The 26,019-nt window shown below is 41.4% G+C and overlaps 1 protein-coding gene and 1 long non-coding RNA gene across 2 annotated transcripts; one reads left to right on the forward strand and one right to left on the reverse strand.

The window, feature by feature from the left end:
• Nucleotides 1-77: 77 nt before the first annotated feature.
• LOC103398376 (immunoglobulin superfamily containing leucine-rich repeat protein 2-like) lies at nucleotides 78-5,129 on the reverse strand. The gene is made up of 2 exons (XM_008336974.3): nucleotides 4,365-5,129; nucleotides 78-3,374 (listed from the first exon to the last, which is right to left on the reverse strand). Exon 2 carries the CDS (start codon nucleotides 3,363-3,365, stop codon nucleotides 1,305-1,307), a length of 2,061 nt encoding a protein of 686 aa, XP_008335196.1. The 5' UTR covers nucleotides 3,366-3,374; nucleotides 4,365-5,129; the 3' UTR covers nucleotides 78-1,304.
• LOC107988119 (uncharacterized) lies at nucleotides 4,682-26,019 on the forward strand. The gene is made up of 6 exons (XR_001759776.2): nucleotides 4,682-4,794; nucleotides 5,732-5,855; nucleotides 7,822-7,877; nucleotides 21,067-21,270; nucleotides 24,021-24,265; nucleotides 25,701-26,019. It is a non-coding gene; the product is annotated as an uncharacterized LOC107988119 (long non-coding RNA).

Raw genomic sequence — 26,019 nt, forward strand, 5'->3', positions numbered from 1 at the left:
CTCTAAATTTTGATGGACTGATGATCTGTTCATGGTGGTTAGGAATGGCTCCAGTTACTAAGAAACACAAATCAATATCAGACAATAAAAGGCTAACTTTATTAAGTAATACCAGAACTGGATTATAAGTTTGAATTTACAGCATACAGAATTAAATATCTCTTTACCATGTCATTTCTTCAAACAGAATCAAGACATACACAGTAGGCAGTTTAGTGTGAGTCACAACATTGAGAAGCATCAGAAACACATTAAACTGGACTAAACCACAGAATCACCCTGTTATAATAAGAGCTTCAACTGGTGCTTGAACCGTTGCACACACAACACAGTATTGCCTACATTTTTACCATCATGGCAGTAAACAAAGTGATAGACGACTATTATTCCACATGGCGAAACAATCGCCATCGTCTGTTTTAAATGATCCAATAGGAAGCTGACAGCTGCAGGACTCCAAGGCTGTTGGTCTGTTGTTAAGCTACTTGAACAGCACAGGTTCACTAGACTTTGAAGCAGACTCTCTGTATACACGGAGTCACATTTAGCACATGGACTGCTGCTAACATCACGTGTAGTGGCTTTCTGATCGATATTATAAATATCTGGACAGTTACCTGACTTCAGATGGAAGAAATGAGGTCCATTTATTTAATGATTACTTCGACTTACCAATTCTTTTATCTCTATATGTGGATCATCAGACAGGTGCTCAAATGACTCTAATATCTTCTTCTTCCATTTATGTTACATTTTTATTTTAATGTAGCAGGGCCATTTCAGATATTTCATAATTATATCCATGTTTGTGGTAATATTACCCCTCCAATGACACTTGAATAAACTGTTGATTGTCGAGTTGTTAAAGGCACAAATATACATTAAATAATTTATGTGTATGTTTAAGACATGAGTGTAAAACTGAAACTACTTTGATTGTTTCTACTTAAACCCTCATTTAAAGTAGTGAATATCTACAGAAAAAAAAATACTGTATTTGTATTTTTACAGCTCGGACCAATCTGTCCACGGCCTGTGTTACCAAACATGAGTCATGAGGCCAAATGTGGAAGGTGTCGTTATTAGAATTAATACTGACATTGTTCAGTTTTAGGCCATCATACAGTATATCAAATATATTTTATGACTAATAAAAATGTTTTTCTAACATAGAAAAAAGTCAGTCTTGACCAAACAATGACCCTCAACCATACAACTTGAATTAATGCTATGGTGTCAATAACACAACAGCAGCAACAAATGATATTAAACTAAGGAACAGATTACAAGGCTCACATTAGGCATTAGGTGATGAGTGCTTCAGCACCTAGAGGTAACCTGTCACTGAACTCAGAACCTGCCTCACTGTCCTCTAAGTTCCCTCTGCCCTGGGACAAAGTCACTGACTCAGTCACAACACTCTCCTCTGTATCCACCTCCCTTTCTCCATCTTTACTCTCAGTCTCTGCCTCCAACTCCATCTGACTCACATTGATCCTGCTCTGAGACTCAGTGTAAGGTCTGTGGATGTTGAAGTTAACGGTCAGATTCCTCTCCATGTGACACTGGTCTTTGGCTTTCAGGATCAGCTTGTAGGTCTTGCTGCGATATTTGTACACTAGGTGGAAGCACGTTGCTCCTAGCAGGGGCACGGTGGACACGGTCAGGAGGCAGATGCTTACGGAGATGATGATCAGGAGGTTTGTTACCTTCTTTCTGGTTGTGAACAGAACACGAACCTCACAGTCCATTATAGTGTGAGTCACACACAGGGAGTAGTTGGTGCCAGGGCGTAAATTGCTAATCTTGTATGTTTTAATTCCTTCAACGATTCGTGTCCACTGGACATCGGCTTCTTGTTGATTAGCCGTGATGCAAACATACAAGTCGGCAGGATGTTCCGGGTCAGTCTGTGGACTTCCAGGTTCTGTATTAGGGTTGGAATTCTTCTGTCTATGAATGAAAATAGGACTGACCTGCAATGTGGCCTCTGTTTCTGATACAGATAATGCAAAAACCCCAAAGTCAAATGCAAACCCATTGATATCATGCAGGCTCCCATTATAGACATGGCCAGAAATAAATCTGGTGTTAGCTGTCAGGCCACATTTACCGTCATGTGATGGATAACTTGTTTCTTGTGTGTTAGAACTAGTACCAACTTCTGCAGTGGGCAAGATAGACGGTGAAATGTTGATGTAGAATTTCCTGTTGACATCAGGACGACTCTCTGTATTGAGAACAGACAGCTCCTCTGTTGTCCTCTTCTTGAATGTCCTGGAGTCGGTGGTTGTCGTCGGCCTCACGTCTGTTGGTTCCAGCACCTGCACTGACACAGAATCTTCGACTCGACCAAGCTCGTTCGAGGCTGAACAACTGTACCTTCCAACGTCTTCTTTCTGAAGTTTGGGGATGATGAGAGTCCCGTTGTTAAAAACTTGGAAGTGATGCTGGGACAGTAGGATGTAATCACTGGACTCACTCTGGTTTTCCTTAGTGAATGTTAGAGCCAGCTCCTGCCGCTGTGATTTTCTATCAATACTCCACATAACCAATGGCTTTGGGTATCCTTTGACTTCACAGGTCAGGACCAGCGTGGTGTTCTCAGGAACAGCAGAGTCGTGGATGTTTGGTTCAGACTTTATCGTAACTTTTGGCCGTGTGCATTCAGACTTTGGTAATGCCATGATCCTTTCCCCTCTGAGTTTTTCAGGACCAGCACAAATAACCAGATCTTGGTTTGGGAGTGAGAGGGTGGTTGTGGTTGAGATCCAGTGTGTGAGCCAATCAAGTAAACAAGAGCAGACAAATGGATTGTTATGAATCTGCAAATGTTCCAGCGACACCAGACTATCAAACGTTCCCTCAGCTATGGTTGTAAATTTGTTATTGTTGATTCGAAGCGACCTCAGGTTTTTGAGGTTGAAGAAGGCGTTTCTAGGCAGGTGGGTCATCTCATTGTGGTTCATCTTTAACAGGTGCAGGGCACTGAGGTTCTGCAGGTCCTCCCAGGGAAAGTCTTCAATTTTATTGTGGCTGACGTCCAAGTTGCGCAGATGAATCAGTGACGTGAGGGTTCCTGGTGCGATGTAGGCGATCATATTGTGAGCCATCCATAGTGATGTCACCTTGGTGACATTGTCAAAAGTGTCACTTGTTATAAAGGTGATTCTGTTAGCAGACAGACTCACAGTTGTAACATTAGAAGGCAAACCCCTGGGGACCTCCGTTATGTGGCTGTAGGAACACTCGGCCACGTGACGACCATATTTATCTGTGCAGCTACAGGGCTGAGGGCAGCAGAGAGGTGTGGTGATAACACTGGAAATCCATATAATAACATGGAGGGTGTCAAAAGCTGCCATTTTCAGCACCTGTGAAACAGTGACAATTATTCTCTCTCTCAAGTCATAAAAAATGAAAAAACAACCAAACCAAAAAACAAAACAAAAAACAACAGTTCAGTTGTTAAGACTGAAAATTAAAAATATATAAGTCTAATCTTTGCATATGTAACCGGTGTAGTCTCTGTGGTGTGTTAATGAAAGCCACCGTGCTTCTGTCTCAAACTTCTTTAATGATCTGATGGAGTTCATACAGAAACAAAATACATTTCCTCCTGGACACTGCCTGAGCCCCTACAAAATAAACATAAAATAAATATACTGTACAAAATTAAATAAAATGCTAAAAAACAAGGAGTCTTTTAAAACATGCTTTGTGTCTGTTTATTAATGTAATTCACCACAGTGAAAATGCAAACTTGTAGGTGAATCTCCTCCTGTGGCTCATTCTTGACAAGTTGCTTTGAAAAATACAACATGGCAGCCTACATTGCATACTACTGTTGCACATAAGAAGTAGCCAATTTCTGGGTTTTCTTTTTAATTCAACAAGTGTAATAAAGGCATTCGCTAAATATTTTTTTATTTTTTCTGCACCTAGAAATCAACCGGAGGATAATTTAATTTAAGTTCTACCCTGAGAATCTGTATGCGTTCCCTCTCAACATGTGACCTAAACATGTAAACTATCCCAATAGAAAAAACAAAATTTTATCTGCGTATGAAAACATTTACGATTACATGCACTGGGACAGTTTTGCGTATTAGTTAATTGAGGTGCAATAGTTAATATATCACCAGAGAGGAGGCGTTAAACCTGTGACGTAGTCGAACAACACTACAGCTAAACTGCGCAGCATCTTCTGTTGCTGTGACCTTGGCACAGAAAACTGCTGCGGTTGTTTGCAGCAGTCAACATGTGACGTAAGGATAAAACGACTCACTGATTAAACGCCTACCTACGTCATCAGACACTATCACAGCATCGTTCATTTGTGTCTGCTGTAATCACTGTCTTACCTGTGTTTGTACCGCCGCAGAACGAGCACCAGTCTGTCACAGTCGCTGCTTCCAGTCCAGTGATGGAGTAACAGAACCAGGCTGCATTTGACGTTCAAATAAAAACAACCGTTCTCCCCGTTGTTTTCTCTGTCCGACCGTTCACGTACACCATTCCTTCTAACCGCTGTGACTGCGTCCAACCTCACCTCCCGCTGTCTGTCTGTCTGGACTGAACTCACGCACACGCGCGCGCACACTCGCACGCTGTCTGCTTTCTATGAGTTGTGCGCACTTCACATACACAAAACACTCCCTGATATGACAACCCGGTGTTCTGAAGTTTCATCCTACCCATGGAAATTTGCTGCCCGAGTTAACTGCGCGTGCGTACATAGGCCAATTTGCGACTGCAAACAAGCCATAGTTTGCTACCGGGCCGTTAAACAAGGTTAGTTTCTTGTATTTTTAATACTTTATATGACCAGTATTCAATGCATACGTTTGACAGTCAAATTATTTCAACTTGCCGCGTGCATGAGATTGTGTCTGAATGCAGTTTGAATACCTAATACTGCGAAGAATGGTAATTTCCATGTAGTCATAAAACTTCTCCTGTAGCCTCCACTGACTCATTGATCAGTTGTAGGCTACTTCTAGTTACTTCAGTTGGCCCACATGTTCATTCTGAGGCAGTGTTCCCTCCAGTCACCAGTAACACCTGTGGCCACAGACACAGTGACACACTGTTTACTGCAAAATATGTACACGCACACTAAAACCCAGTCCTTTACAATTGTCATTTACTGCGGGCCAGCATCCACGCCTGCACCGACGCGTCAGTGATTATCTCCACACCGGTCCTAGGTCTACTGATCAAGCCCTGTAGTGTCAGATCTTTCCGCCCATCGTTGGGTAAAGCTGTTTAAGGCAGGTGTTTCTGTATTACAAATCTTCCAAGTCTCGGTTCATCATCAGTACATCCACTTACGTCACAGCTTTAGCATCAACTAATTGAGTTTGTGTCTCACTCTTGGGTCCACTCCCCTGTCGCCGCTGCACTAAACGTAACTGACATACAGGATTTAGGATTTAAAGTCTTAATTATTAATTGATTAATTAGTATTTTGTCGAGATTAAAGAGTAAATATGGTCACATAATGGAAGAGCTGTTACTGCTGTGGATTTTAGATCACAGTTCATTGGTGCAATTCCAAGTCTTTAGGTAAGAGGTATACAGGTTACTTAGTGAGTTCTGAACATTGCCTTTGGTTATGTACCGCAGTCCACATATATGCAGAACAGATTGTGTTATTTCCTTTGAATTGACCATAGCAATGAGTGTAAGTCTAATTGGTTGTTTGTCTCTATATGTGTCCCTGAAATAGATGTTCAGGATTTACCACTCCACTGCCCTCTGACGGCTGGGGAATAATTTAGGGTTAGGAGAAGAACCAATGGAGATCAAGCTTCAACAGGACACGACCACTGGAACCACAGACGGTTTAATGAGTGAGTTAATCACCTGCCATTAAAAACACAAAATAATGAAAATATAATAATTAAACAGGGATGCCTTGATTTAGTTAACAAACGCAGTACAGAGAATACTAAAGTGTGGTCAATGGACATTTTACGTCTATCGAAGACGAGTTGTATTAAACAGAGTAAACGTATCCATTCTTTTTGTTATTATCCTTTTTTTCCACTAGATGGCATTGCAATACTTAAGTATTTTTCTGACGAGATTTTTCTGATTGAGTTTTTTAATAAACTCAACAAAAAGAGGCGAAATATACCAAACGAAAATAATTAGATAATATGAAACCTCTAGACTAATATATTATTATTATTATTATTATTATTATTTTACAAAATACAAATCTGAGGTTGACAATGTAGCATAGAGCCCAATATCAATGAAAACGTTGCTCAACGTTCGGTTTCAGGTGCCTCTCATAAACGCCAGGGGTCAGTCTCTGCATACCATTAGTTCCGAAGAATTAAATTGAAATGAACAAACAAACAAACAAACAAAAAACAATCTATGTACGTAAAAACATCTGTGTAAACATTTGTAATGATTTTTTTACTTTTCCTCCTTTTCAATCATTTTATCATCTTCTTCTTTATTTCTTCTTCTTCTACTTTATCATCTTCTTCATGTCACCTTGTTCTTATAAGATGTCCATTTCAGTATACAACTAGTTTTTTTGGGTGTGGTGTCCTGTTATCAAAGACTGCAACAGTTCTAACATTGAATTAAAAACAAACACATAACAAATGCAGCGCGGCTGCAGCACTGCAGATGCTGCTCCCTGATTTGCATGCGTTGGCTTTCAGTTCCATTTGGGTTTGGAGCCCAAATGAAATATTGTTGGAGCGTGTGAAGGACCATTTCCTGATGCAAGATTTACTGTAGGTGAACAGTCGTGTGTGTGTGTGTGTGTGCTGTCAGGCAGCATGTGCTGCCTTGCATCAGTATCCAGTGGAGGGAAAATTTAATCAAGTCATCTTCCATATTTCAAACGGGCAGAAAATTAAAAACAGATCACACATGTCAGTGGCAATCGGTGAGAGTGTGCATCTCACCTCGACCACCTCCAGCTTCTCTCTCTCTTCCCCTGTGTGCTCCATCCATTACCCGGGTAAGTTATACTTCACAGTGGGGAAGAGCAATGTGATTTAGGAGCTAATGTGTTTCTATTGCTCCTACTGTTATGCCCTGTGGTATCACTGACTATCACTCCTCTGCTGGGAGAGGGCTGTAGAGAGCCTCCTTTAGTCTTCCACAGTCATTGACATGCTAGGATAGTGCACTCATGAACACACAATACAGAAGGAGGGAAGATAAGTCTGAACACAGAGAGGACTTCTAGGTTCACACTTGAGTCAGAGCAGCGAATTAACTTAGTGAAGACTCTGCATTATGTAAATGTGTTATGGTTCCACTCCCACTGTGCTGCTAAATGGGATGATGTTTTATGATGATGTAAGACTGAGGTATGACTGCCTGATCAGTTAGTTTAATGCCTTTTTGACATGCCTCTCACTCTGGTTTTCTTGCAGCTTGTCTCTGCCAAATTTGTAAGATCCATGACTCCATGATGCTTCCAAGTTGTTATGAGATTTGAGCTTTCAGGCTTGGAGACTAGTCACTGAGACAATAAAAGAGAGTTGGATTAGTCTTTGGATGAGCAGGGGAAGAGAAGGACTCTGGGTGGTAACCATGTTAAACCTGACTAAAAGGATAAACGAGGTGTGGAATTGCTGCAGTCTTTATGTAGTTAGTGATATTGTTAAAAAAACAAACAACAAAAAACCAATGGCAGTTTTTTTTATGTTTGTAGTCTTCATTTAAAGTGAATGTAAAAGCATTACCATCAACACTAGCCTTACACACAAACACTGGTGCACAGACACACTGCAGCCTTGGCGTTGTCCAAAAGCTCTTAGCCGTTTGTCTTGTGTTACACAGGCTCCATTTACTCCTGATTGCCTGTGACTGCTGACCTCTGAACCCAATCCACACAGGTAGGAGGAACCACAAACACTCTGTGAGTTGTTTTCGCCTCTGGGCTACTGGTTAAATGATGTGTTTGGTGGACACACACACAAAACACAGAAAAGAAAGGCAAAACACACACTCAAATAAAGACAAGCTCAGAAGATCACAAGACATTGTTTTGTTTCTCAGTTCTTCACCTTCACCTTTTTAGGGAACGTGAGGATCCTCAGCTTCACTCTTCTCTGAAAGAGGAAAATAATATTTGCCTAATTCTCATTTTATTGCACACGATCTTAAGAAATACAAAACATTATCCAGAAATGTACTCAAAGTTAAACAAAAAAAAGTATAAATCGTAGATCCTGTAGGTGGCAGTAATGCAACTGAAAGGACGGAAAGGATTATTTTTTCTTAAAAATGTAGTTTAAGCTTGGTGATGTCTGGCACTTGATTAACTTATCCACAGTCAGTATAGATCTATATCAAAATAAAACATGATTTTGCTGTGGAATACAATGTTTACATTTATTTGAAATGGGTAAATGTATTTTTCATTTATAGTTAATTATGATTTAGTTGCTAAACTAGTACTAAATCCTAAGAAGTGAACAAAAAGTGTACTGGGGTTTACTGCAGTCAGGACTAATGATCTACAGTACTGTTCTTTATAAAGACCATTCTACTGTATAATTAAACTAAACCATGTACAAATAAATGACCCAGCCCTCCTACAGCTGTGTATAATATTATGTCAGACATATTATGCAACAGTATGCAATCCAAAATGATAATTAAAAACAAACCAAGATCAACAAAATCCCATTCGTCCTTCACACAATGTTTCTTTCTGAGCTGCTCGTCTTTTTGTTTGGTTAGAAAACAGAGCTTATGGAATGCAGCTATAGACTTTTACTGTTTCAAACAAAGAGTGTCCATAACTGCTGTTGTTCCAACAGAACCTTTCTTTACAGTAACTCCAGCCACTGAACGAGATCGCTAATGGAAACATGTCAGGAAACATTCACGTCCCAGGGACATGATTGTGTGTGACACAAGAGAAAAAAGACACAGAATAGCATCAGGTCTGGTTGTGTTTATGAGGATTAACAGACATAACAGGGATTTTATTGGACAGGGGAAAAAATGAATGAGTTATTTCAAATAATGAAGGAATGACAAAATGTAAAAATATGTTTTAAAAAATTAAATCTGTCCATCCAGCCGTCAGTCCATCGATCTATCTGTCTGTCCATCAATCTATCCATCCGTCCCTCCATCCATCCATCCATCTGTCCATCCATCCATCCATCCATCCATCTGTCCATCAATCTATCATTCCATCTGTCCATCAATCTATCCATCCGTCCCTCCATCCATCCATCCATCTGTCCATCCATCCATCCATCCATCTGTCCATCCATCCATCCATCTGTCCATCAATCTATCAATCCCTCTGTCCATCCATCCGTCCATCCATCTGTCTATTCATCCATCCCTCCGTCTATCCGTCCATCCATCAAAGAAAGATTCCCCTCCCCTCCTGTTTCATCATCCTTCTTTCCCTCGCCCTATCTCTCCTATCTGAAGCCTTGTTACAGATAGATCAAATTTAGTTGGTTGCTTGGTGCCCAGGGACAGCACAGGCCGTTACCTCCTCCTCCTCCCCTGACTGGGCCTTCCATCACACAGGGAGTAAATATATTCATCTCATCCTCTCCGGCCAGAGAGGTCACAGCCTTATCTCGCCCTCTGCTGTAGCTCTGTCAGCTCACCAGCCACGAACCATAACTTCTAACTGCGAGCAAGACTGTTGTGTGGTCGGAGGCTGACGAGGAAGACAGGAAACAGAGGCAAGGTGACGAGGGAGGAAGGAGAAGAGAGAGAGAACACACAAGACAAGAAGGCAGTGATGAGGGTCGGACAAGAACTGGAACACAAGGATGTACAAGGAGGAAGCAGGAAGAAGGGGGTGTTGGGGGGGGGTTAGTGTGGCCGAGGTGTAAAGGATGGAGTGTGGAATGTTTAACAAAGATATAGAAGCAGGAAGTATAGAAAGACAATTAATGATACTCTGGATTTTAGTGCAACCAAACTACATGGGAAGTGAATGCAGCGGCTGGTTTTGACTTTGGGGGGGGGGGGGGGGGGGGAGGAGTGGGAGGGGACGATGACTGAATACTAGCATATGTTTGTTCATCTATTCCTGTGTATGGTACCAGGTGTCTGATAAATACAGGAAATGCAATTGAGTTTTTAAATAATCTCGTCCAACATCCCCGGGTGTTTGTTTTCTGACTGACACAACAACGTTAACAAAAGTGCGACCGCTGACTGTAGTGAAAGGAATACAGATCACAGAGTAGATTAGTTTTTGATAACTAACTAATTGTTATAGCGAATGCTTGATTCCAGCGAGTTGCCCATTGATCTAAGGAGTTTGTCAACAGAAATTTATGAAGATCCATTATTTGATAGATAAACATTGTTCAGTTACCATATTTATTTTTATTATCGCTTTTACAGTGTAAAAACCTAGTTAGTGTGATGCTTTTCACCTTTAGATTTCAAAGAGTCGTTTTACCTTCTCTGGAAACAGTTTCAGAACCTTTGGCTATTTTTATAACTCCTGTGGGCTAATGTCCTAACGGTGATACGTAAAATATTTATCTACGTTTTAAAGGAGCATTTTAATATCCCTATCATCATTGTTCCTGTTTGAGAATGTAACTTTATCATCGTAGTAATATTCAGTAATATTTAAGCAAAGACCTTGTTACACAAAAGGACGAGAGAGTTGTTTTGTGTAGATGCCAGTTTTTACGGCTTTTTGTTAGCCTTGCCGTTCTCTACAGCAGCCACTAGATGTTACTAAAGAGCCAATCATCTACTGATGCAGATGTTATAATCCTAGTACTTGCAGGGGCAATAATTTGCAAGAGAATCTGCAGCACGTGGAGATGCTCTACTGGGAGATTTTCTTTTTTATATTAAATTAAAAGCTTTGAAGCCTGAAAATAAGCTAAACGCCTTGTTAAGACAGACGGGTTTGGGCTGAATTAAAAGTGAAACAGGGACCATGAGAAGGGGGGAAGGGCGAGAGGCTGGAGCGTAGAGAGAGAGAGAGAGAGGATGTGTTGGGGGTGTCAGTGGTGGAAGTATTACATGCAGCACCTCTCCCCTCGAAGGAAGTGTTTAACAATGCAGGGCCATCAGACGTGGAGGAAGACACTTCCACAAGAGTCCAGTTAATTAACCACATCAGTTTCTTAATGTGATCAGTTTTAATTAAAAGGGAATTTAATCTGGGGTAGTAACAGGAGGGTAGAGGATGGTGACAGTTGCATGAAGAGGCTGAGGGGTGCAGGTTGAACCACAGTGTGTGTGTGTGTGTTAAGGCCAGGAGCTACATCGGCTCCACTTTCCCTCTCTCCAGATTTGTGGGCGTCTAATTAATATGGATGGAGCATTAAGCCTTTTGGACTCTGGTGCCTCTCGTTTTATGACTATTAATGATTTTAATGAACTGGGCTAATAAGGCCGTTTTTCTCCACTGAGCTCTGGAAGGGCTGTTTGACACACGCCTGGGTCAGAAGGACAGGCTCTCTGGCCTTCACATGGGAAATTAAAACAGCCCTCACAAACCCATTAATGCTACACATGTGCGTGTGCTCATCAGACACTCAAACACATGAGATGGCGCCACCTGAAAGCCTGTGTATATCATGGTAGAAGTCAGCATCAGCATCAGCAGCTGGAGCTTCAGAGGTTCATCACCTGCTGCTGCTGCTGCTGCTGCTGCTGCTGCTGCGTGAAGGAGGAACAACATCAGAGCCTGTGTCCTCATCTTAAATCAAAAACCACGATATTGTTTCCTCTGTTCCAGCAGGAAAAACTCACATCACATCAGTGATGACAAAATGTTTTGCCGAGCCTTACCTATTGTCTTTGATCATGCTAACATATTAGACATTAATCCTAGTTATTCAGACCCAGACTTTAGACCTAGTTTAAACTCAACATTACACCAGCGCAGCACATTTCCTAATTGGACTGAATTCTGTTTGGATCTGTGCCAACCTGAAAATGTAATTATGACTGATCCAGTGACTGTCTCTTGACAGCTACTCTTGTTCATATGCTGAACAATCAATCATCATTGTCAGCAAATCTTTACCTAAAATGTGAGACGACAACATTCAGATTTCTTTTTCATACAAACCCTGCCAGAGTGACAGTGTGTTCAACATGCATGAGGTGAAAGCGACCGTGTTGCATTAGTGTTTTCTCTCTCTCTTTCTTTACTCTGCGAAGACCTCAGCCAGTGAATCCACTCTGGAGAGCTTTTGTCTTGTCCTGTGGGAATGAATGTGTCTCATTTCATTTTAGTTCATTGAATCAATGCAGAAAGAGTGAAACACAATCAGAGGCAGTGCTGCAGCACGACGGTCCACTCAACAGGGCTCTTTTTCTGGAAAATACCAAGGTGAATGCTTTTGTTTCTTCTTTCTTTTTCATTCTTTTATAATAAATGATCAGAAATCTGTGATGTCAACCTCTGTTGTTTAAAAAGGGGAGCTGATGTGGTTGTTTCTCATGCATGAAAGCATGTGACCTTTTCTTGAATTTCCCATTGACCATTATCCCTGGACACCTCCCCCAGTCTCCACTGGCCCTCGGAAATTCTCTCCCTCCGACTGATAATAGACAGTCATCGATTATCGTTTCACCTCGGCAACAATCACGGCAGTCGAACTCCGGCCCAGGCCGGGCTTCAGCCGAGCACGGAGCACGCTCATCCTTGACTTTCTCCTCCTCCATCCTCCATCCTCCTGCTCTTTATTCCCCTCGCTGCCTGGGTCACACTATTGTGGAGTTTCTGGCCTTGTGCAGAGGAAATTTACAGCTTGATGTAACCATCTGTTATGAAGAAAGGCCCAACGCTCCAGCTCCCTCACCTTCTAGGGAGCGTTGCTTTATATTGTAAATGCGCCATTAGCATTCATGAAGGTATTTACATGCATCCACAAGCCACACTGCTGGTATTTATGTCCCACGTGGAGTACAGCAGACATTAGAGTCATTTTCTGTGCTTATAATGGCTCGTCTTTAAAGGTACAGTGTGTGGGATTTACCAACACCCCTGCCAAAGTATGAACACTGTCATTTCATTTGAGGACAATATGTTGGTCAGGTGGTTATTGCTGTTCACACACAAGATCACTGATCCCAGTACTGGTGGATACTGCTGGTCTCCCTGGATGTGTGTTTGGTTTCTCCAGAAACAGACATTAGTTCAGTGGGACACTACTGTAGACTGACATAGCTACGAGTGTGAACGTGTTCTGTGTTTTTGTAGTTCTGTAAAGGACTGGTGACGTGTCTACACTCTACTCAGCTTTTTTTGATTTGACTGCTGGGATTTTCTCTTTCTCCCCATTGGGATCCTGAAAAGATGGAAGAGTTGAAGAGGTAGACTATATGAACCGATAGAATGTATGGAAAAACATCAGAGGTTTCTTTTGACCAGTAGCTCTGCTGAGTTTATGTCAGTCAAAGGTCTTAAACTGATTTTAATCTTTTTAAACACTTTTTAGAGTGAAAACAAGGGTTCACTTCTTTGGATGTACATCCTCGTCTTTTCTCATTCCTGTTGCAGTTCCAGTTGTTTGTTAACCTTTAGAAAACCCCAAAAGACGATTTTATACCTTTTATTCAACAGGAGGCGCATCACGCATAAATGTCCGGATATTGGATTATATAATATTCAAAAAGACCTAAAACCTTAGGGTCTAAAACATTTGAACATTATTTTTATACAAATCTGACTTTGGATTTTGTTGCAGTTGATTCATAGCTAAATCTAACCTTAACAATTATTTGTTCCTATTATAAAGCATGCATTAATCTATATAAAATGACCTGTAGATGACTGGGCAGCCCTGCAACAGATCCACAGTCGTTGCCTGAGGAGTGCTTATATTAGCTGCAGCTCCCCCTTGTGACCCTCAGAAGGATTAAGTGGTAGAGGATAAATGAATAATTCACTGGGGCATCTGATTGGTGTCAAAGAGGACCAGACGAACCCCAAGGCTTTAGTACTGTCTGCAGTGTGAGGAAGCACAGAGCGTTATCTGCATTCCAAATGTATGGAGTGCCAAATTTAAACACTAGAAACCTGCAAACTTGCATTTTTGAATTTCCGATCTGGCCAGGGTTAACTATACAACAGAGCATCAAATGATAAATAATTACAATATTAGAACCATGTGACTCCATTGTCCCCTCCACTTTATACAGTGACTATAAGCAGCATACATAACAGTCACTATAGCAGATGGAAACATTATAGAAAGATAAATGAGTGCAGAACACTGGCATTGAGCTGGTTTCTTCTCTGCTCCTTCTACTGCTTCTCAAGACAGTTAGTGAAATATATTCTGCTCATGGCTAACACGGCCATGCTAGCTTTAACACCCTCATCTATTTCAGCCACTAACCATCTCATTCTTCCTGTTGACCAACCAACAATGGCGGACGGTTGAGGTCCGCGGCTCTGGCTTTATTTAAAGCCAGTAGAGAGTAGAGAACCGGTGATGTTTACATCTATCCCTTCACTGCCCAAGTATTTCATTTGGTCATTAGAGGGACCCTCACTGACACAGTCATTATTTTTCAACAACATTAGAGGCTTATTGCCTGTTTTTTAATTAAGCAAGTTTCTTAATTAGATGTGCTGCAGTCAAGCCTACAAAGAGTCTGTGGAGGTAATGAAGTAAAGGCAGAGGTTTATGGACAGAGTGAATAAGAGAGGGGGTGAGGGAGAGAGAGAGGGAGAGAGAGAGGGAAGGCAGTTCTGCATTAGACTGATGGTGTCCCCATATTGTGTTTCTCTTTGATGAATGCCTTTCTGTAGCAAATAGCAGGGTAAAAAAAAAGAAAGAACCCTCGCCATGAGGCAAATAGCTTCTTGGTATTATTCACCATTGACATCCATTTTAGCGTGGCCTGATCTAGTTAGTGCTTCTGTAGTCAGATGTTTGGCTGCCAAACATTAGCCTTCTCACTGCGAGACATCACGCGCTGCCCCACTATCAGTGCGTGCGTGCTCCGACCAGAATCCCCCCCCCCGCGCTTCCATAAATGGGAGGACAGAACGTATCTGCTTCTGCGAGAGGATTTGTGCGCTTGCATCTTTTAGCAGGGTAATTCACGACCAGCACCCGTCAATACATCATAGGCTTCTCCAAATTGGACTTTGAAACACAAAGAGAAGGGCAAATAAGATGGACATGGAATCAATCTCCTGACTGATGCCACAGCGTGAACGCACGAGGTGCCGCCGCGACAACTGACAAGGAGTCAGCGTGCGGCAGAATTTGTCAGCCGGTGATGTCCTCCAAAAACAATTGTCTCTGACATGTCATACACAATACGAGGGGCAGACGCTAGATGAGGCCATTTAGTTCTGAGCAAGTCTATAGGAAAACATATGTGAATGGCCTGCAGGTGTGACGAGCAAAAAGACAATAAGCGCTCCGAGGAAAAGTGTGTCACACTGCGGCGCTTAACAAAAAACCAGAAAGTATACCAACAGGCCTGTTGGTGAGAGAGAGGAGGGAGCATCTGCTGAGGGGACAGCGGCCATGTTTCTGCTGCCTTTGTGTAGACTTCATCTCAGCCCTGCCTCTGAGCTGCTATTGATCTAAACCACATTAGTTTCGCACTGTGGGACTAAACAAGGCCTTCAGAGCTGTGCCACCGTCACACAGCAGGCTAAAGATAGGCTTTTGACTGGAAACCTCTGCAGAAATGACTGCAGCTCAGGCATAAAGTCTGGTGAGTCTAAATACAAGTGAATGTACAGAGACCTCAACACAACAGATGCATTTTTAATGAAGAAGAGAATTCAATTGTTGAGAGATTACGCTCCTGAATCGACACCAGTGACTGATGGTTCTGTTGAATATAAAGATAATGTTCAAGGTAAATATGATTAATGGCCTTTCAATCATTAGAGGCTCTGTGTGAGCAGACATTCAAACAGCCTTCATACCTGCATTAACTTGAGCCATGCACACCGCGTACTGTTCATCCCTGTTGCCGGTCTTGTTTACAGGTCTCTGTCTTTTTGAAATAGCCTGCGTCTGAATGTCACAGGGCTCGTTATGAGCTGTTGACACATTTAGAGACGTTCCAGGAAGGATGCTTGAACTTAGCCTTAGATATTGCGGGTGTGGATGCCTTCCAGAGCCAGATTCCCCAAATATCCCCAGAGAGAGACCTGACAGAAAAAGCCATAAGACAAGCTTCAAAGGACACACACAGATTGGCTGCCTCGCCTCCACCACACCGTCCTTTCTTCCTCCTCCCTGCTCCTCATCTCGTCCCCCTCTCCTGTTCTTCTCTATTCATACATCAGATGGAGGAACGCCGGGTGGAAGGAGCGAACGGATACATTTGCAAGCCGTTCCCTTGAGGGACTGTAAGATTGCCTCTATTTGGATGGACTGTCAGTGGCCTAGGGCTCTTATCCCCAGACATCCGCAGCTCTGTGCCGGATTCCTTATGAGTTTCCTCACCAGTGCCTGAACCAGGCCTGCAGCTTTGCAGTGTGCCATCTGTGCCCGATGGAAACTCAGGCTGAGAGCTGGTTCTCTGTGGGGGTAATCTCCCCACAGGAGTCCCTTTGATCAGAGTCGGTGCATGCAGCACGGCCATAGGTAGTGTGACAACAACCAGACAGTTTGGGCCAAGGCCTTTGTTGACTGACCCGACAACCCTGACATTAGTGTTAGGTTAAGGCAATGCTGATCCCGGAAAAATAAGTTAAAGTTTTCAAATTAAGAAACTACACACGATGTTAATAATCATTGCAGCGATGTGTTGTGGGACATTTGGATGCAGAGTTTTTCTCTGTTTTGAGGACTGTACCTTTGAAAAAAAAATAGGAACAAAACAATGTGCAAAAAAATACAGGCTTTTATATATATGTATATATATATATATATATGTATATATATATATATATATATATATATATATATATGTTTTATTACATAGAAAATCATCTGTTTTGTTCAGGTTTTTCAAGGTGAGAAAAAGTCTGTGTATGTGTGCTTCAGACATGTTAATTTGCACTGTCATTATGTGTGTGTGTGTGTTTTTGTGCGTGTTGTCAAAATGATGGAAGAGTTTTTTTTTTTAATCTTCTTGTGTTTTGTAATTTGCATTTGTTTTCTTGTGCTGATGTTGTTTTTCAGTCCTCATGTAAATCTTCCTGCCCAGTAAGATATATGTGGCTTTTTCTATTCCACATTTTAGCAGGAGATTCTCTTTCATTCTGAACTTCAGATATTTTTTTTTTTTCTCTCCAAAACGAGCTCTCTTTAGAATATATTATTTAGTGTTTTATCACACGTCTGATGTCCAGACCTACTCCAGGCTCTGTTTTTGTGGTCATTTCTGACTCGTCTGCTTCAGCATGTCATTGTTAACTCTGCTGATGGACGTAAACAGAGGACTTTGGTGAAAGGAGGTATGAAAACACTGAAGCCAAAATGCCTTGCTCTCGTCTCACAGTTCTTTCATGCTCCTCACGCTTTCTCGTATTCTCACTTTTCTCTGAGGATCCGGGGAGCAGGAAAAACAGATCCGTCTTTGTTTTACACTTGCGCTCAAAGAGAAATATTCATTAAGTCTCTCTCAAAAGTGGAGAGGCCACAGTGGACGAGAAAAGGAGATGGTAGGACAGAGCGAGGTATGGTGTGTGCAAGTGTGGGCTCATCTTTCGTTTGCTTGTCATGATGACGGAGCATCAGTATTATAGCAAATAATGGTGGCATATAATGAAGCAGCACAGGGCAGAGTGATTGCACTTGCACTGGCTGGGCCCATTACTTAGTAAATAATACATGCCCTGAACACCAGCAAGAGTTCTAGTGATGTAATGTAAGAACAAAATGAGAGCCATAATCACTATGCGGACCACGGGAGGGGAATGCATTAGCATCACAGATGGATGTCTTAGATTCTCAATTGCTCATCATGACAAATGTAAAATAATTAAACAGTCTACTCGCTATTCTTTATCCAAAGGGATCCATGTGTCTTATTTGTCCTTAAAATAAATGGAGGGAAACACAAACGCATCTTCAAGAGAATCACATCAAATATGAATGTTTGTATGGAGCGTCTGTGGATAATAAAATGATTTTTCTTGATAGTCAGAGCAACATATAATGCAAGGCTGGTCTGAATCTGAAGTGTAACTAACACTAAGCAGAGTAACATCAGAAGACAGAAATGAATGGCAATAATTCTGTCAATTTCTATATATTTCTTTATATGATGTAATTTGAAAAACAATTAAGCACATTCCTACTCTGTGATTTGGGTCAACCTGTTATCCACAGGGCCGTGCACCCAAATTATTAAATGACTTATTTAAGCATTTGAATAATTTATTTAAAATTTTAAATAAATACATTTTAAAAAAAATACTCTAAGGGCAAGATTGAAGTCATTATTGCCATCATTGGCCAGATATGTTGGGTTCATGGGTCAAAATTGGACCCCAGGTCGAGTTATTAACCATTTGTTCTCTTGTATGTTTGAATTCACTTAGCAAGCCATGTTAAAATGCTGAAATATGTTAAGATGAAACTTATATTTTCTTTTCTTTGTTTATTTCTTTTTACAAATGTAAAAAAGCCAGAAAAAAAAGTTAAGATAAAAGCCAAAAAGTCATAATAAGCATTGACCTGTATGCAAACTACATACAGGTCAGTGCAGAAGTGCGGTCACTGCTGAGTACGATTTATGCTACTGTCTGGACATAAGAGACAGCTAAAAGGTTATGAGGGAATTTTACGAGATGGAAGTGAAGTCCACTTTGATACATGGTTTGGAGAGTGCGGTCAAAAGGGCAGCTGACCTCTGTACGTTATGAAAGATAAATTGACCATTAAGATTTCATCGATGGAAAATTAAAAGCAAGCGTACGTGATGGTGATGGGGTGAATCATACGCCATGAGATCTGTACGGTCTCTGTGAGAGAGAGGCCGTTACTGGACTTACATTTCACAACTAAAAAAAAGAAAAAGAGTGTGCCTGACTGACCTGCCTGCAGTCCAGAAAATGCCTGGTGCATTGTGAAGAGAATCACTGGCAACCACAGACTCTTACGTTGGTGGTCTATGTCCTTTGTGCAGCAAACCTAACTGTTTTCACCCTGATTGAGTTCTCCTGCTATTTTATTGTAATTATTTAATGTGTTTCTGTAGTTACTGCCTGGACTTTTCAGACAACAGTAGCCTCTGTGTTCTCTTTTGTTTCTACCTGATTGAAATCCTTAGTTTGTCTGTAAAGGTTGGATGGATAGAAATAAAACAAAACAACATGAATCACTCCCTCTCCCTTTCCACGATAAAAAAAGCTTTTAGGGTGAAAAATAGATGAGGACCTGTTCTGTTATTAAGTTCTGACAGAACAACTTGTCTTTTCTGTAGCAGACCTTCACTGAAATGATGCAACGGTTGACAGAGGGATTGAACTTGTCTTTCCTGTGGACACAGGTTTATGGAGTGTCAAGAGCCTCAAGTTCCTGAGACACATTTTCAGATTAAAGGAGACAGAATATGGACAGGTGTCAATAACAAACAACGGTGTCTCGTGGTGAGCACCAGAACATAACCCCCAAATAAAGGTCCCCAGAGACGAGCTGCTCACCTCTGAGAGTTGTTGCAACATCTGACGACACCTTCATTGATAGTTTCAGTGACGGCCTGCAGCATCATTGCCCTCAGCCACTTTTCAAATGCCACCTCCTCCTTTGCCCTCAAATCCCATCCACATCATCTTTCAATCTTCATCCTCCTGCTCCTGCGGCTTATTGATTTTCTATTTTCCCTTTTTCTCCCCCTCCTCTACCTTACCCTGCAGCTCCCTCAATCTCCTCAAACACACTTCCTGCAGTCCAAACCCTCTCTCTAAGGTTATTTTTTAATTCTATAAAAAATTCTTTCTCCCCTCTCTCTCTCTCTTCGGCTCTGCGGTTGGAGTTTCTCCTCTTTGACAAGGTCGAAGTCCTTTCCATGCTCGGAGCTGCTTAAGCCTTTGTAAATGGAGATGTAATGTAATAAAGTGGCAGAATAATACAATCTGCGAGGGCAGGGTCTGATCTTGTTAGAGAAGGTTGGGTTGGAGAGATTCCAGAGGGTTCTGAAGCATCAGGGGGCTGTTTGAAGGCTTTGTTCCAGAACTAAGCTCTGAGATGTGTAAGAAATGGTTCTGGTTTTTGAAATAGTCTTAATTTCTCGCAGTTTAATCAAAAGAACATGGTACATTAAAATGCAGGGGGTAAAAAGTGAACATTTGTGTAATTTGTGGGGTCGCAGCAGACCTGGGCATTGTACAGCCTGGGGGCAACATCTGACTATCTCCAACTGGCCTAAAATAATGTGTAACTATGAGACTTCTATTCTGATAGGTGGAAGAAATACAACTGACAGGCTTTTATTTTGAAGGCAACTATTTTGGTTATGTTTTCACTTATGTCCTGACAGTATACTCAGCTTTGTAGTGTCACATACAATTCCAGGACAACATCAGCCAATCTCTGATGGGAAGTTTGTCAATAGATACTGTGTCTGTCTACTCTAGGGCATTAGAGCTTTATTTATAGCACCCCCTTCAGGTAGGTTTGGAAATACAAGACTATCTTAGTTTAGTTCTCCAGTGGAAAAATACAATTCACAAATGTTTAAAATTATTTAACATATAATTTCCCTTTATTCCAACCTTATCAAATTTATTTTATCTGGAAGTGTATCGAAAAAATCAAGAATAGCTCAGATGTTGGATTAAAAATGCTACAACTGTGCCGCAGATGCTAATCATGACCATGAAGAGTTAAAGGTTTTCATACATGCTATGATAGTATATAATCACATTGTCTGCTCAGGTTAAATATGACATCAATTTCTAATAAATCTTAAAAGGTCACCAGAGAATAAAACTGATGTTTCCCCCTGTGCCCTACATAAATTCTTGCCATAGTAAAAAAAATTCTCAAGGCCTTTTTGATGAAGCTGAGGGGAAAGCTGACAGTGGAAGAATGAACAACCTTGTTTCCTAAAAGAAAGCTTTGTGTTACTTATTGTTCTGCCACCTCCTCTCCAGTTCTTTAACCCTGTTAGTTCTGTTGTTTGCTGCAGGATGGACCACGGCTTCTTCCTCCGTCCCCTCAGGGTTGACCTTCAGCCTATGATACAGTGGGATATCACCCAGTTTGGCAGCGGAGGACCAGAAACCTTCCACGGCAAGGACACATCTGTTGTGGATCTATCACCCGCACCACAGTAAGTGGCACTTCCTCGTGGGGTGACACAGGGATACATCACACAGTGACACAACAGCAGGTCAGTGCTGCAGGTCTGCCTGATACACCAACAGATACTGTAATGTAAGAAAATAAAACATAAATAAAAATATCTCCGCTGATTCCATTTTCTGCGTATGTACATATATGTACGTATATGTGTATATCTACGTATATATACAGTACTACATATATGTTAAAAAAATCTATAAAAGTCTGGAGTGTTGGTTCTGTCAGGTTATGCATCACAGACTGAGAATAAAAAAAGTCACAGAAAAAAAGTTACAATTTTCTTTCATCAACCCTTGATGCTATAGTTCCAAGATGTTGAACAAAATATAGTGAAATTCAATTTTAGAATTTTAATTTTAACAGGCAAATTTGCTATTTATAATACTGTCTTTTAGAAGATGTATGTCTGTTGTGTGAATGACTTTCTTATTGTAAGTTTTTCTCCTTGCCCTGTGTCCTACCAATTAATTGCGTTGTTATTTACAGGCAGTAATAATATCCTGCAGTTTTTGCAGGAAAACTTCATGAAACAAGTTCTGTTGTTGTTACATACAGTTAGCAATGTCCCTAGCTAGGATTTTGGTGCTTAAACCAGGTAGCAGTAGTCTGACCCAGGGTGCTCGGCTCAAGGGCACGTTGGCATTCGTCTCTCAGAACTAGGTCGTGAATATCTTGTACACTGGTCAGTAGAGGGCAGTGTCTCAAAATTTTATGGATTTTCTAAAACCATAAAATGTTATATGTTGTAATTCACTGGAAATATATTTGACATATTTTTCTCTAAGCTGGAAACATCTTACTTTTAATCAAAGAAGAAAGATTACCAGCTGTACCGGTCACCACACAGAGTTCTCCAATTTTGAAGGTGGAGAGTAATCATCAACAGCTAATTCAGAAATCTATAGAATGCTCGGTTCCAATTCCATTAACTTAGATTTGCATCTATATATCTCATTCTCCAAAGCTTGGTTTAGAGAATTAAGCTACAAGGCCAAGAAAACACACACTCACACACACACACACACACACACACGCATGCAGAATCTGAGTCATAAACCATGATCCCTGGTGTTACACAGTCCTTGTGTTCTCTTGCTCAGCCTCACAGCCTCTCAGCTCAGCTCCTACTTGATAAACTTCCCTTGATGCTCGGTATGATTAATGATGGTTAACCGAATTGAGCTGAGGTTAAGAGAGACATGGCTGAGGCACAGGGGGGCGGTCAGAGGGGAGGGAAAGGGTAGCGCTGTGATGAAGGTAGCAAGTGCGGTAAATAACTTCTTTAGAAGAAATATACAGCGGCCCCTTCTCGGCGCCCTCTCTGCTATGCCAAGTAATTACTCGCCCCGGCCTCCTGTAATAATTCCTATTACAAGCAGAACGGAAGAGTCGGTAACTCAGCACGCAGGACAAGGTGAAGGCAAGGCCACAGAGCAGCGGATCAATATTTCATTTACTCACCCTGCCTCTCCATCCCAGGCCGGGATCAAATTCACCGGTGGAGGTGGATGGAGGGAGAACAGGGGAAGGAGGGAAGGAGGAAGAAAAGAAAAGAAACAAGGTCCATGGAAAACAACTACACAAGGCCTCTGATTTCCTTGGGGTTTTTCTGGAGGAGGAGGGAGCAAGGCACGGGCTCTGGAGATGATGCCTGTGGAGGTCAGGTGTGTGTGCGTGTGTAAACGTATAAAGAGTCGCCGCAAGGTCGTCAATCAAACACAATCATCGGCGAACAGAAGACTCACTTAGCCACATAAGAAGACCCTCGCAGTGATCGTTTGTCCTTGGACTCATTTCAATTCACCTGAAGACATTCAAATTACCAAAAAAATTACAAGTCCCTTCTATGTTGAAGTACTCAAGGTGATTTTGAAGCTCGTCCCTTCACATGAAGTGTCCTTCTATAATACAGTTTAACAGAATAGACAGAATAGAAAATGACAGTTGTAGCTGTTCATTTCTTCTGTACTGGAACAGATAGAGCTCCACCGGCTAAAACATAAAATAAATCAGTATTTAAGAACAGGAACCTGAACTTCGTCTGCAGTCTGAACTAACCTGAACACTCAGCTCTTTGGTGTGCCTCATGGTATTGTTCTCAGGAGCTTTAATGTCATTTGTCTTTAGCAGATACTGTAAACATGTTCAACAGTAGCCAGGTGTGGACCGCAGACAGGTGTATCAGGTCATTATACAGGGCGTGCACTTGTTAAATGTATCATTCAGAAATGTACAGATTCATTGGCCATTGAATGGAATCTGCAGCCAGTAATTTTGCGCACGTGTTTAGTGTCAGCGAAGCGAAGAAGAAACTCACACTCACAGACTGGAGCTATGATATCGTTACTTTACAGTGAGCCAAGAAGGCAAACCTAATGTGACTCTAAAAAAACACCCTGATCCAGTTGAACATTCACAGCCAATCCTGTTTTTGTAACATTACAGGAGTAGTTTCAAGGCGAGCGTTAGTTTAACTTTAAGTAAATGTTGAAGATGAAAAGACAAATCCTCTGTCAGGTGATAAAGCAAAGATACTTTTGTTTGTCAGAAAAAACTGAATTAAACTGACCTTAATTCTTAAGTAATAGCACTCTGCTTATGTTGGCAGTCTTCCTTGTTGTTTTCTCTTGTTGGCAGCTGAACATAATCTAGAAATGCTTTTAGTTCAGTAATTATTGAAAATGTATTTCTTAGGCAAGGAAACAGGAGAGGTTGTTCATTTTTCACTATGAAAATATGGATATTTTTTAATCATTTTATTGTTTCTATCTTTTTTAGAAGAGGACTTGTGGAACCTTTGCCCGAGACAAAAACAGAAAACATGGCTGGTTTCTGAGCAGACACTTAACCTGAGCATGAACATATAAATGACCAAAATATTCCAGACATGTTCCTGACTCTCCAAAAACAAAGCTGCTCTTCTTGCCACAAAGCGGACGCTGGCTCGGATCAATAAACGAAAACACTCTTGACTTCCCCAGAGCTGCTCTCCAAACGCCATCGGTCCTGTCCGAACCACAAAGGTCAGTCTTCTTGGGGGGGGGGGGGGGCAGCTCATGCATTAAAGACTGGGGCGAGTTATGGTCTTTGAAGGCGAAGGAGGTGGAGGAGTGAATTTAATAAATAACAAATTCCCCTCAGCTCCACAGAGCCATGCTTTGTGTTTAATTGCACTGTATTGATTTTTCCTTCTCTTTTTCTTTTCATTCTTGAGCCGAGCATTACTCTCGTTTTGGAACAATCAGGTGGCGAAGGTGGACCGCGCAGTAGAATGTCATTCATCCTCCTCCTGCTTCTCCTCCTCCTCCCACTCCTTCTACGACTCTTTCTCCCCTACACTTTCTTCCACCGTCCTTAAAATGCCTTTTCTGTTTTATACTTTTAGCCCTGACTTCTTTACCGTCAAGGTTGCCATGTGATTACGTTGGTTGGTTGTACGTGAGGAATTGTGGGTTTATTAAGAGACAATGTCCACATCTACGAAGGGTTTCCGACAACTATATTATATCTAAGAATGTACTGTTTTGATTTTGTATTCACGATGAATGGAAAGTAACAGAGAGAAATCATGAAAAGTCCTGTATTCTATCTGTAGAAAAGAGTCGTCGTCTTCTTTACAAACACACGTAGCTGTGGCCTGAACCTTTGTTCCCGTCTCTGAGTGTTTATTATCATAATTTCTTTGTCCTTTTCCCTATTTAGCACATTTACCTTTAATAATGTGTGTCAAGAAGTTTCGGCAGTAAAGGTGACCAAAAGCACAAAACACAAAAGAACTTTTTACTCCATTATGAAAAATAATGAAAGTCTGTTGATTTCCCCCTGGTGGGTCGTCAGCCCTCACCTTTAAATAGGAGCGCGTGGTAAATGATGTGTTTTGAGCTGATGGGGGTTCAAATGAAATGCCATGGATAAAGCTACTGTAACTCGACCTCTGCTCATGTAAATCAGAGAGAAGTTTACACATGTCGACGGTGGCGTCCCACTGCTCCCAGCCTCATCTGCAAACGCAGGTGTATTTTCATGTAAAAGGAAAAGCAATTTGCGATGATCCTCCCCTTTAAAAGCGGACTTGACATTTCCTGCCATTATGAGCACGACGTGTCCCATTATAAAATGACTTATATGTGAAAATGTCAGGTGAATTACAGCTTGCCGGGGTGAAATTAGTGACACGCAGCCATCATCAGCCCACATCAACCTCGCTACACAAACCACATCAACTGCACATCACAATTACACATGGGATTTGATTTAATTTTTTTACAACAAAAAGTTTTTATTAATTAAAGTGTTATTATGAAGTACAGACCTTGGCCACCTTCTTCAACTGTTACTTGTCCTTCTGTTCCAACAAAATACAGATTTGTTTATTATTATTAAGAATGTTGATTTATCTCAAGTGTATTTCTTCATGAAGTGCTTCTTAAAGTGAAACAGACAAATGTTTTCTTTCAGAGGCCAACTTTGTCAACCAGAGGTAGGACGCTGCACAGACGACTGGACGAGGAGACACACAACTACTAACCTTGCAATTAGAGAAAAGACACAAACTGTGTGTGGCATTATGGAGAAAATGCTCATTCCACGTCCTTCTTTTCTCCCCCACTGTCTGCCTCCAGGCCAGCTCAGGGCAGTCCTCTGACATTGGTTTAGAGCTGGATAAACTTTCTCAGCATAGCAACGGTAACCAAGTGGAGTGGAGGAGCGTGGCATGCAAATTTTGATAGTCTGCTAAAGAGGTTTCATTCTGTTGGTCAGTCTGTCTGACTGTCAG

The sequence above is a fragment of the Cynoglossus semilaevis genome, unplaced genomic scaffold (assembly GCF_000523025.1).
Source record: "Cynoglossus semilaevis isolate Cse_v1.0 unplaced genomic scaffold, Cse_v1.0 scaffold1033, whole genome shotgun sequence".
Taxonomy (NCBI): domain Eukaryota; kingdom Metazoa; phylum Chordata; class Actinopteri; order Pleuronectiformes; family Cynoglossidae; genus Cynoglossus; species Cynoglossus semilaevis.